The following is a 13,383-nucleotide window of genomic DNA, read 5'->3' on the forward strand; positions in this document are numbered from 1 at the left end:
GAGGCTTCCAGGATTGCAGCAACGTGCCCTTCGCCAGTTTTGTCACTTGAAATATGCATTCACCTGATTTGATTTATTCTATTTTATTTGTTTATTTGTTTCTATCTAGCATCCGAAGGTAGTTTTAGGACACAGGGGAGCTATGCTTATCGAGAAGTGTCCTGGTCCTTCCTCTCGATATGACCACACCTCGTGATTCCTATGCCTGGAATTACAGAGAACTGACGACTCTCCCCACTCTGGGTGAAAGTTTGGTCATGTCAGGGACTCGAACCACGGGCCCTTGGGTCTGTAGTCAGCCAGGGGCGGATCCAGAGCAAATTTGAAGGAGGGGCAGTTGGTAGTGCGGGCGCTAAAAATGTTGACGAGTGTACGCTGTATACAACAATTTCAGACCCTAACTACTGACAGAAGGCTCCTTATTCACTTTACAAGGAAATCTTCACAGTAATTGTTGTATACTTTGAGGTAATCCTTGAAGCAAATTAACCTATAAATTTTGAAAAGGGCGCACAATTTACAAAAAAGGCGCGCCAGACTTACTTCAACTCGGTGAGGGAGGGGAAACTGCCCCTAGTTGCCCCCCTCAAATCCGCCACTGTAGTCAGTGACCCTAACCACTGAGCCATTCTCGCACCCATTGAGCCATCCATACATAAAGGTCGCTTCACGGATTTTTGATCAATAATCTGACAACAAGAGTGGGGAGAGGATTATTTTTTGACTGCAATCAAGACTCTCTGATACACTTTTTGAAGGGGGGCACTTTTCTTTTGATGGCACAAGAGAAGACATTAGCGAGTTCACACCACTCCCCCTGCCCCTTCTTTGCCCCCACTTAGGGGAAATTGACCAAGGGCCTTATCGATCAAGGGCCTTATCGACCAGGGGCCACTTAGGGGGCCTTATTGACTAGGGGCCTTATCGACCAGGGGCCCTATATGCCAAGGGAACTATCGAGAAAATTCCCTATCGGCCAAACTCCCTTTAGGCCAAGGGTCCGTAGCATTATGCCCGATTACAAAAACCTTATATAGTTGAACACAATACCTTAAAATGACATTTATTTGCCATCTAACTCCTATATCAACGCACTTAAGGGTCACACCCTAATCAGCCCAGTTCATTATGTTAATAACACGAAATAGATTTTACCAAATAGCAATAAACTGTATATAACAATCAAAAGTTTTTTTCGGAAGCCGAAACCTATTCCCCAAGAGATTATTAAGAAATTCTTACTGCCCTAGATGCAGCTTGTTTCCAGGATTGCCGTTTGACGGTGATATTCCTTTTTGGGTTTTGAAAGCCTTTTGAAACTGACTCACAGGGATACGATAGACTGAAATTGGCCCCAGGCTCTTGTATATATATATTTATCAAACACACCAAAGTTATTCTCTGAGTCAGTTGATCAGCAGTAACCTGGTGTGAGGTTGCCAAGGAAAGCAGAAGACTGCCAAAATGCATTTCGTCGCTGTTGCGCTTCTTCTTATCTGGCAAGGTAAGCAATAATGCAATCTTAGTATCAGCATTGCAAGTAGAAGATATATTTATGCCAAAAGATTTTCAATTATTTCGCGTTAGTTTTCAAAGGAGCATTGCAAGAGCTATATTTTTGTAAGGAAACAAAGTGGAAAAATTTCCGAAACTGTTCAATCAATTTCGTGCTTCAGACAGACAATGCGAGGAGGGGACTGGGGGCTATAGACCCCAAACTTTTTGCCACAAATGCAAAGCTCTACCAATGAATCACCAGACAAGTTATTTCTTGTTCGGTTTTAGCCCCCATCCCCCACCTTTTTAGAGCCTCCACTTTTCTCAACTCTCCGCGGTAACTGTAAGAGGGCTGTAGCAAAAGTGCATCCAATCGACACAATCCTGCTTTTCAACGCACGTATTAAATAGATCGTGTTATCCTCTTTGCGAAGGCGTTGTAAAATGCATCGTGGAGCATTTCCAACTTGATAAATTGTCCTGACCTAGAGGTTGACGATTGGTTTTCTAACCAGGTTGGAAAATTTGCTGGGTGCAAAAATATTTATATTTTTCTAGTAAAATCGGAAAATGCAGGGTGTCTGCACCATAATTTCAGAATCATTTCGCTACAAAGTACTTTGAGGACTCGTCAGTGGCAGGTGCAGACTACTGCCATTACCGCTTGAGAGGTAGTTAGATTACCAACAAAAATTGAAGTAAACCACAATTAATAATTGAAAAAGTTTGATCGCACTGCACGCCACGCATTCCTCTCTATAGACAAGCTTAAAATTGCTTTTCAAATGCTTCTCATTGCTTCCGTTGCTTCGATATTTACGGTTTTTCTCCCGGGTTCGAAAATTTCGATTTAAGCTCTCCGTGCTCTTTGTCCCGCGTTTCTAAAGGTTCTCTCTCTCTCTTTTCTCTTGCTCTCTACAAAAGATTTCAAAACTTCTTCCTCCTGCAACCGTTCAAATTCGACCGAGGCTTTTCAAATTCGTTTCGCTTTCCACAAAGGATTTATTGGATTTTAAGTTAGAGGAGAGAATAGCTAATAAATCTACGTGCACTGCTGCTTGGCTTTCCTTTTCGAACTCGAAGCGGTTTTCGACGGTCCTGTCTTGTGCTACAGCTACATAGTGTATAGGATAAGCAGAATAAATGCGCAAATTGTGATAAAAGCATAAAAAATTGTAGAAACATACAATTCGACATGCTAAAAAAGATGAGATCGGGACCCAGTCTGAGAAATGCCCTTAAGAGCTATTTTTAGAATGATTCATTTTTCCAAGATCCCTGAATTTATTGTCTCTTTAACTTTGTTGAAAATGAAATCAATGACATGAAAGTTTGTATAAATACTAATCATAACTCGGTAATGGATTTAGATTCACATCCATCAAGAAATTGCCCCCAAATGCTAATTTCAGCTCATGTACTCGTTCCCAGAAGTCTAGCTCATTTAATTCTACAGCTCCGCTAAAAATAAAATAAATAGCAAGCAACTTGATTTAGATACTAATTATAGCACGCTAAAATGATTCGGATCGATAAGCATCTTCAAAATTCCCCCAAATACCATTTTTAGCCATGTACTCGTTCCCAGAACTCTAACACGATTATCTCTACAGTATTAGTATCTAGTAACTTGATTTAGATACTAATTATAGCACGCTAAAATGATTCTGATCGATAAGCATCTTCAAAATGCCCCCAGATGCTATTTTTAGGCCGTGTGCTCATTCCCAGACCTCTAACACGCTAATCTCTAGAACTTCGCTAAAAATGAAATAAATAACAAGCAACTTGATTTAGATACTGATTATAACACACTATAATGGACCCAAGGACCCCTTTCTAAAAATAGGTTGTGGGGCAATTTAAAAGATGTGATTGCTTTCATCGTTATGAGGATCTTTATCTCTATAATATTAGTAATTTTCGTATTTTGCTGCCGAGTACAACAGGAAAATAATCAGCACCTTTCTTGGAGGTCTGGGACCAAGAGCCCCATCTAAAAATAGAATTTCAATTTTTAGATATCCATATTATTTTGTTTACATGCCTGATTATACACTTCTACAACTTTTTATGCTTTTGATATGGAAGAATGATGAAAAATTGGTAGAATTTGTTGCAGAGGACTGGGTCCGATTGCCATCGGCTAAAAATAGCACTTTGGCGGTATTTTACAGTTGGGGTCCCGATCTCATTGTTCTCAGCATGTCAAAATCTATAGGTATGCCAACTTTCATGTTTTCTTCATTAAATGCACGATTGTTCTGGCTTTTTCCCTCACTAGTAATAATTTCAATTCTTTGGAGTTTAGATCTCAAAAAGTCATTTTTTCAAGATTTGACATACTTTTTGTTGTCTAAAAAGTATCCAGCTGATGTCTGAAGAAGCACCACGGACATCCACACACTATTACTTTTACTTTGCTTTGCTAAACATTTCATTTTCTTACACTTTCATTGAATCTCTAGCATTTAACAAGCTCCCCCCACCCCACCAACCTGTTAATAAAGCTTTATACTGTCTAACCTGAATATATTGTTAAAAGCAGATAACTGTAGAAATATTAAAAAATATATAAATTATTGTTTTTACATTCCAAAGGCGGTTACTTTTACGATTTTTCAGTCTGACACCGGTCACTATGTTATGGCGGACACTGGCGAATCACCAGCAAGTACTGCATAGGGTAGAAAAATCATCTTTAAATGTATCTAGATCCTGTTGTTGGTACCGGATTTCAATATATTTACTGTTAATTAGTCTATTGTATTAGTGTTGGGATCGATAGACTCGCGGTTTGGCGTGAAGAGCTGGACGGTCTTAACGTGTTACCTCTAACTGCAAGCTTATTGCCGTGGTGGAACTACTCCAAAAATAGAATTTCATAAAAGTGCTAGTTTCTCTATTTTAGCCAATGCACAAGAATTTCCAGTCGACAAATGTTTCGACAAAGATGTTGTTGCCATTCCAAAAAGTCATATTTATCACAAAAAATGCAAGCCTATAGTGTTTGGCCATCGTGGAAATCCGAAAAAATTTCAAGAAAATACATTGGATGGATTTAAGAGTGTGCTGGAAGATGGTGCGGATGGATTCGAGGTTGACGTCTTCCTCTCCAAAGACAAGAAAGTTGTTTGCTTTCATGATGATAATGTTAAGGTATTTATATTGAAACATTTCAGTTCAGTTTGATATGAATTAACTTGTACAAGCCAATTTTTCCTGCTACACCTTAACTTGTTCAGAGACAATTGTCGTCTGCGTATCATTAGCATACATGTTCTCCGATGAAAACTTCAAACATTCTTCAAAGTTGTTTAGGTATATGATGAAGAAAAAGGGGCAAGGCAGGAACTTTGGGGAATACCACAGGCTACCACCGTTCACCGTTGATTCTTCAAAATTGTTTTGGTTGGGTTATATAGGATCGAAACCAGTTAATCACTTTATCTGGTAAACCATACCAAAAAAATTTTCCAACACTATTTTGTGATCCACAGTATCGAGAGCTCTTTTTAGATTGAAATTTTTCATAAATTTTACCCACCTTGCTATTGAGTTGAATTGAAAATTATCTGTTTGGCTTCATTCTGTTGTTGATTTGAATGATAAATTCATTTCAATATTTGCCGCCATTTTTGTTTTGCTGTTTGAGAGACATATTCACGCAAACTTGGGGAAAACAATCAGATATGCGTGTAGCCAATCAACGACGATTCCCCGAATCTTGAGAGCCCGACCCAAGGTTTTTGCCTCTGCTTCGCAGCCTCTACTGGGACTGGGAGCCAAACTCCGAAAAAGGGAACGGTAGCAAAAATCAAACAGGGAAACTGAGTTAAAAACAGTAGAATCTGCCCGCAGACTAGCTTCTTGCTCTTAGGCGGTGTTTCATCATAATTGAATTTCTTTTACAGAGACTTACTGGGGTTAACCGAAATATTCAAGATATGAACGCTGCTGAAATCCAACAGCTGCGGTACAAAACAACAATTGCATATGGTAAGTATTTCGATACAGAAAAATTCAGTTTGTTGTTCTTTATCTGTCGTATCGTAGTGTCAAAACAATGACGTCATTACAATATATTTTTACAACTTTTAAATGTTGACCCAATTCTTGCTAATGGATTACTAATGTTTTGGCCTGGTTGATACATTTAAGTACCAGGGCCAAGTAGCAGTGGTTTGATTGGGGGCAAAAACCTTTACTTATATGGTCTTATCTGGAACAGACCCATCTGACTTTCTCTGTTTAGTGGTAGTTCAAAGTAATCTTCCAGGCATGCAAAATATGTTTGCAAAATTTAAAAAATTCCTAAAATATGGTTTTATGACGTCATCAAATTGTCAGTCTAAGGCTGTATAATGTGATACTCTAGGTAAACATGGACCATAATGATAAGATCAAATCGCATGGTTGTACTTGTGACCACTGCAAGGAAGACATATGCAACATTGGCTATCTATGAAGTATATTATGCGACGGTGTTTGAAATTAAAATAAAGAAAAAAAGAAAAAAACATTCATCCTAGATTGTGCAATAATCAGCCTACTCTTGCACAAAATGTTTGCACCCCTCTCACTACCCTCCCCTCCCTTCCCCTCCCCTCCCTTCCCCTCCCCTCCCCTCCCCTCCCCTACCCTACCCTCCCCTACCCTCCCCCCTCCACTCCCCTCCCCTCCCCTCCCCAAAAAAGTCTATCAACAGTACAATGATAATTGTCTATGTTTTGAATCGCAGGCGCTCGGACCTACACTTACGACAAGCCAAGAAAAATTCCTTTCCTACAAGAAGTCTTGGCATGGGCAAGAAATACAGACTTGCTGGTTTTCATTGAAGTAAGCTTCAAAATTTTATATAAGTTTAATATATTAATGACCATATTGGAGATGTTTTAACGATATATTTAGTTTTGCTTTTTATTCCTGTCTTGACACTTACTTCTTGGTAAAAACATCTCCAATTTTAGTTCTAATTGATTCTTAAGAATATTTATAATGTTGACACCCCTCTGCCAAGTAAGCGCCCCGGACGGTTATTTGGACATTTATTATGTAAGTGAATACGGAATGATTGATTGATTGATTGATTGATTGATTGATTGATTGATTGATTGATTGATTGATTGATTGATTGATTGATTGATTGATTGATTGATTTTACGAATAGTTGTGATTGTGATGAACCTACCAGACGCAGACGCAGTTTTTCCGCGCTCATCCTTCCCCAGTTCAAAAATTCACTGGACAATATTCAGTCGTTTTGCCACAACAAACATTTTCTGGCTGTCCACACACCGAACAAAGTGAGCAATGTCCAGTGCATGCCAAATGCAAATGTCAAGTCGTTTTACCGAGGCTTTACTAAGCGAATGTCCCAGTTATTAGCGAAAGCAAAACAATACATTCTTGGAAACGAACATGTTACCTTTGAAATTTAATTTCTAATCGGCCAAGACTGATTATTGCTTTTTAATATTTGCAGTTGAAGCCGGAGACATTGATTCACACTTCACCAGAAGATTTGCAGAGAGCAAAAGAACTTGCTGGACATGTTGCATATCTTGTCAATCACTTCCAAATGGAGAATCACATTTTTATTAATTCTTACGACATCACCAAGTCACTAGTAGTGAAAAATGTAAGTTTATGTTGACGCATTCATTACAAGCTTAAATCTATAGTTAGTTTGATTTGATTTGATTTGATTTGATTTGATTTGATTCATTATTAAAATGAAAATTATTTGAGTTTGTTCGGTGTACAGAGAAAGACGGTTCTCAATTTATCCTCTGGTTCATTAAGCGTGAAATTCAGTGCAGTAACTTTGGACCGTGCTGTCCTAAACAGCAGAAAGTGCTCATGTAGCTGGAGCTTGGCCATTTTATTTTTGCATCTCTTCTCCGGTAATTCTGATTTTTCTGTTTACATTCACTTTCAGAAAATAACTCGTGTCAAAATACTTTAGATTGCACGTTCTTTATTGTTGTTTTGGTACATTTAGAATATCCTTAAAGAGTAATTGCTGCACCAAGAGAAATGGATTAAGGAAGGTGGGGGCGGGGGAACCTTTGTTCAAGGGGGCAATGCAATTTGCATTGTATTATATTTCATTCAATCAAGGTCAATATAATCCAACTGAATGTTAATAAGAATGTATTGGGTATAGTGTCAGTGTATTTTAACATTTATCTTTTGGGAATAGTACTAACAGAAAGAAGTACCACGAAATGGTGGCAAAAGAGAGCATTCTTATAATGCAAAATTTCTGGGTAATAAGGGATCTAGAGCTAGACATTGTAACAGTGCCTATAAAAACTCAAACCCTACTAAATTATCTCCGTTTCATAACAGATTGATAATAGATTGGTCATTGGAAACTCGTATACTCCGGTATACTGGCATCAACCACCGCAAGTATACGCCGCATTGAAAGCTAGTTTGCAGCAACTGCCCGGCTTGCAGACCTGTTTAGCAGATATTCCTGCCACCGACAATCGGTTCGTTGACTTCTTCTACCAGTCCGGAACTGTGGAGAAAGCAATAAATGCAACATTTGTGAGCATTGATCAAATGATGTTCAACGATCCAACATATGGTGGGATTGATAAAACAGTTAAAACGATCAAAAAGAATTACGGAAAGAATGTGGTTATTGGTGCATACACAATTTACAATATGCACCTAAGCGAGGCTCAAATTGAGGCAGTCGAGGGCCGGTACAAGATGCTTTTGCGACAAGGCATTAACACCTTAAACACTGATGACATCGTGAGGTTGAGATGTCTTGGATACAGAACAGGTGGACGTCATAGGCGCTGCCTCAACAGACGATGTCGCTCATACCCCCATAGTCATCACCCACAGTGCAACTTCAATAGCTGCTTTGCCGAGGAGGACGCTGAATATGCGTCAATTTAACACTACTTTGATACATGTCTTTTACCCAATACAATTTAAGTATCACTGCGAAAACTGCACTGCATATGCACATTTCCTTCACATTATACACCGCTTAAAATATGTTAAATGATGTTAAAATATATGAACACTTAATAAATTGTCTCAACACTTTCGTCTCTTACTTGATTTGCTTCAATTTGAATCTTATTAGCATTCTTTATGTTACACCGTTTGCGTTTATTGTGCATTGTCTGACTTGATCAATATTTGTTTGAATTTATTTATTTCATTTGTCACCATTTTTCACGTTGGTTCATATTTCAAATCCTACAAATTATCAATAAATTGCTCTGCGTAGCATATATCTATATACATCTATGATTTCCGTCATATATTATATCTAATAAAAGTTTTATCTTGGCACTTACATGCAAAATGGCTTTGAAAATAGGAAAACAATTAAAACATACTCAAATTTTCAATCTGACACCAAATAATTTTCTAAAATAGCCCAAAAACATACCTGGCTAATCAGTAGAGAAATGCATACCTGGCGTGTGTGTGTGTGTGTGTGTAATCTTATTTTAATTCTATAATTTTAACATATAGCTAATAATATATACATCATTTAAATATATACAAGTTAACTAATCAAAATCGAATATACAGAACAAATAAATGAAATTAATATTTTTCTAAATAATACAATTAAGTTGGTAGGCAAGCACAAGCACTACATTTGCAGTTGGGACCGTCCCATTTTTTTATTAAAACATTAAAACTTTTCAGATTTTCTGCCGATTTTAGTTCATTCGGTAGGCCATTCCAAATTTGTGGCCCAATGGACTTGAGACTTTTGGACCCGAAAGTTGTTTGATTAGGTCTAAAATGTGCTAAATTATTTGGATTTCTTGAAGAATGAATTGAAGAACGTAATTCAAAAATGCTCTGCATAAATGGTGGATTCAAATGATTCAGTGTTTTAAATATTTCAATGCAAAGGAGTCTTTGGCGGGCAACATGCATCGTGCATTTACTCGATCTCGAAAGCAAATCATCATACGAACTCGCATGATCATTATAAAGAAATCTTAGAGCACGTTCTTGTAATTTTTCTATTTTCTGCAATGATTTGGAAGATGAGAAATACCAAACCAAAGGACAATAGTCAAAATTAGAATATACGAAACTCTGAACAAGGATCTTCTTCACCTGAAAGTCAATGAATGTCTTTTATCTTTTGAGAACATTTAATTGCGTTGCAGCCTTTTTGCAAAGATTCGAAACATGTGGGTCGAAATCAAGTCTATAATCCAAAGTGACTCCTAAAAGTTTCACAGTCTCCTCAGATTTGATTATTTTACCGTTAATGTTAATTTGTTCTCCTCTAGTATTTGTTTGGTTTTTTCTAAGCAGTAAAGCATGGAATTTGTCAGGATTAGCAATCATTTTGTTCTAGCCAAGCTAAAGCAACTCCAGATTCTTTTTCCAAAATATTGATAAGATCGGGCATACTTTTAGAGAAATAAGGAAGAGTATTGTCGTCAGCATAGTTATAGAGAGTTGCCTGTTCTATGAAAAGAAACAAATCATTTATATTAAAGTTAAACAGGATTGGGCCCAGCACAGATCCTTGGGGTACACCAGAAATAACCTCTAGGAAGGAACTGTAAGTATTATTTATCCGAACGCATAAATAATGGCGATTCATCTAACTCTCATTGAGCCGTCACGTAACAAAATAAACAGCATACTTGTATTGAGGCTTCACCAAGCAAGGTGAGACCCATTTAGTGCCAAAGTCTAAAATACCCCAAATAAACAAGAGGAATGAAAACGCCACGAAACATACACCTCACCCTAGTTTTACAGATCAAATCCCAAGGAGGCCGAAAGACCTTGCTTACTAAAACAATCCTTATCCTACAAAGTATCACCCTTTTTTCAAGGGCTTGTTTGAATGAGAAGAACTGGCAATGCTATATCAAGCCAAAAATCTTTAAAAGATCATTAATGTTGAACAGAGTTGACATACTGAGACTTTATGTTAACACTAAAACAAATATAATTTATTTTTTGCACAACATCCCATTTACAGTATGGACCATCCCACCTCCATTATCGATTATTAACTGCCAAATGCCCATTTCGGTTTATTTTTAATGCAATTTTGCCTGAAATGTAGATATTAGCTCCAGATTTGTGAGCTAGGCTGTGAAAGCCAAAAGTTACTTGGTACTTAAATTCCTTAAAACATCAATATTCCACATAACTTGCATTTCCGTTAGTAAAGTGAAATTTCTCAATTGATATATAAATGTTTATTAATTATGTAGTATAACCAACACATATAATTTAAAGAGCATTCATCATTACTAAACTGCAAATAAAGACACAGAGCTAAATTTTGGTAGAAATACGTAGTTTTGTTTGCTGAAAACGATAAGGGTCAGACCCCAACTCAAATTTGCCCCTGAATGCTATTTTTAGACTGGGGTACTCGGACCCAATCCCTTTAAGGAGCATTCATCATAACTCAACTGCAAATTAAGGTACAGAGCTAAATTTTGGTAGAGATACGTAGTTTAGTGTGCTGAAAACGATAAGGGTCAGACCCCAACTCAAATTTGCCCCTGAATGCTATTTTTAGACTGGGGTACTCGGACCCAATCCCTTTAAGGAGCATTCAACATAACTCAACTGCAAATTAAGGTACAGAGCTAAATTTTGGTAGAGATACGTAGTTTAATGTGCTAAAAACGATAAAGGTCAGATCCAACTCAAATTTGCCCCTGAATGCTTCTTTTAGACTGGGGTACTTACTCGGATCCAGTCCATTTATGAACAATCCGTTTTAACACCATTTAAAATTAAAATAAAGGACTAAACTTTGATGAAGATACGTGATTCAATTCGCTAAAAAGATAAGATACAGACCCCAACACAATTTGCGCCTAAAATTTATTTTTAGACTACGGTACCTGGACCCAGTCCCCTAAAGGTTTATACGACAATCCTACTTAAAATAACGATAAAATGATGTAACTTTTTACAGGTACGTACAATCACTGCCAAAATTACTTGGAGCACCTAACACTTTGCGCTGTGCTTTTCTATTTTTTATTCATTTTCTTGAATAATACCACTTCCGCCCCCCTTTTCCCCCAAAAACAATGTTGAAAGTATAGGAAAATATCAAACAATCCACAAGAAAAAGCGTACTCCACAACCCCTTTCGTTTTTCTATAGTATATTAACATTGTTCCTAGGGAGAGAGGGGGATGGCTAAATTTGCCTTTGAAAACCTACGTTAGTGTTCCAAGACTTTTGGCAGTGATTATAGTTTGATGCGCTAAATTAGTTAAGAAACAGACCCTAACTCAGATTTGCCCGCAAATGCTATTTTTGGACTGGGGTTTTTGGACTCTGTCCAGTCGTCACTTCATTTTACTTGTCAGACGAGCTATCAACAATGGAAAGGAGCTATATTTAAAATTGCAAGAATTAAAAAACAACCTGATCATAAAGGGGATATCAGATCAATAATATAAATGAACAATGCGAAAAGGTAGTGATACACCAAATGTACTGATACAGGCCCTTTCATCCGGGCACACTACCTCAACAACAAACTGGATCCCAGATTTCTGTCAGTACGATGCTGTGGGACAACGCCCAGTGCATTAATGCTGCTGTTGGTTTTTTGCATCATTTTTTCTTAGTTTTGTGACAAGCTGAGCTTGTCTTTTGTATGGTTTTAAACAAATCTTCTAGATCGTGCATCTTAATTAAAAATATCAGGCAGCGCCTATATGAAAGAAAACGGTCTTGGGCATTAAATTATTTAGTACTGAAAATTTTATAAGCCCTTTGAAATGTACTTTGCTGTTCATGCCATCCTAAGAAAAATTTCAGAAACTTTTATATCAAGCTGCCAAACCGTTTACCTTAAATACCGTTGTCGTAAAAAGTGCTTTGTAATGATTGATATCCGTTTCTTAACCTAATCTGCGCATAAAACTGCGCATCTGTGAAAAATACCAAATCATTATTGTTATTTGTAGTAGAGGTGTAAAGGGATACCCCTGTATGGGACTGGGTCTAAGTACTTTTAGCCCAAAAATAACATTTGGGGACATTTTCGAGTTAGAGTTTGTTTCCTCTACATATTTAGCACATCAACCTACCTACATGTAACCAATTCAATCGTTGTCTGTAGTAGAGTTTTTGTTTAAACCTTAATGGGTCTGGGTCCATGTATCCCAGTCTAAAAATAGCTTTTGGAGGCAAATTTGTGTTATGATCTGGGCCTTATCTTTTTCAGCAAATTAAATTACGTATCTTCAGCAAAATTAAGTTCTTTTTACTAATTTTCAACAATGGTGTTATGACGGAGTGATCTTAAATAGACTCTGAGTACCTCTGTCTAAAAATAGCAATAAGGGCAAATTAGAGTTAGGGCCTGTCCCTTATCTTTTTCAGCGCATCAAACTGGGTAGGTGTGTGAAGTTTCATGCTGGTATGACGATTTGCATGATCAATATTGTTAAAGCCCCCACTATGGCCTTTAGCATGAGAGAGTTTAAACCATATTTCTGTGGTCTTTAAACGATAACCAGCCATTGTCGTTTGCAATGGAGTACCGAAGTCTGACGTCATCAAAAATCTATTTTTAGATTTTCTGAATTTTGACCACATAATCCAAAAGAATGAAACAAAATACCCCTAAATGTGCAAAATCAGGCAGATATGTTTAAAATTGGGCGAGATATGGCCAATGAAAGACTTAAAATTTGCCAACGGATTACTGTTATTGTGGCCTGGTTCATAAAGTTATGAACCAAAACCAAATTGCAGAGGTTTGATGGGGAAAGAGGCTATGCTTATGTGGCCATATCTCAGCTAATTTGTAACATATTAAACTGATTTTGCACATTTAGAATTATTTTATAATGCTCTTTTGAGATATATAGTCAAAATTGG

At 37.3% G+C, this 13,383-nt stretch overlaps 1 protein-coding gene across 1 annotated transcript; it reads left to right on the plus strand.

Moving 5' to 3' along the window:
- The first annotated feature begins 1,359 nt into the window (after positions 1 to 1,359).
- LOC135695714 (uncharacterized) lies at positions 1,360 to 8,625 on the plus strand. Its single transcript, XM_065214889.2, has 6 exons — positions 1,360 to 1,504; positions 4,409 to 4,656; positions 5,412 to 5,496; positions 6,239 to 6,336; positions 6,983 to 7,138; positions 7,852 to 8,625. Exons 1-6 carry the CDS (start codon positions 1,465 to 1,467, stop codon positions 8,416 to 8,418), a joined length of 1,194 nt encoding a protein of 397 aa, XP_065070961.2. The 5' UTR covers positions 1,360 to 1,464; the 3' UTR covers positions 8,419 to 8,625.
- The last annotated feature ends 4,758 nt before the right edge of the window (positions 8,626 to 13,383 follow it).

Source organism: Rhopilema esculentum, chromosome 2, assembly GCF_057945365.1.
Source record: "Rhopilema esculentum isolate cy_ngs chromosome 2, ASM5794536v1, whole genome shotgun sequence".
Classification (NCBI taxonomy): domain Eukaryota; kingdom Metazoa; phylum Cnidaria; class Scyphozoa; order Rhizostomeae; family Rhizostomatidae; genus Rhopilema; species Rhopilema esculentum.

Bases quoted from the DNA above. Each gene is read 5' to 3' on its own strand.
- LOC135695714 (XM_065214889.2), top strand. From the start codon at position 1,465: ATGCATTTCGTCGCTGTTGCGCTTCTTCTTATCTGGCAAG. The intron at 5,497-6,238 runs GTAAGTATTTCG...TTTGAATCGCAG, and splicing joins CAAAACAACAATTGCATATG to GCGCTCGGACCTACACTTAC. The intron at 7,139-7,851 runs GTAAGTTTATGT...GTTTCATAACAG, and splicing joins AGTCACTAGTAGTGAAAAAT to ATTGATAATAGATTGGTCAT.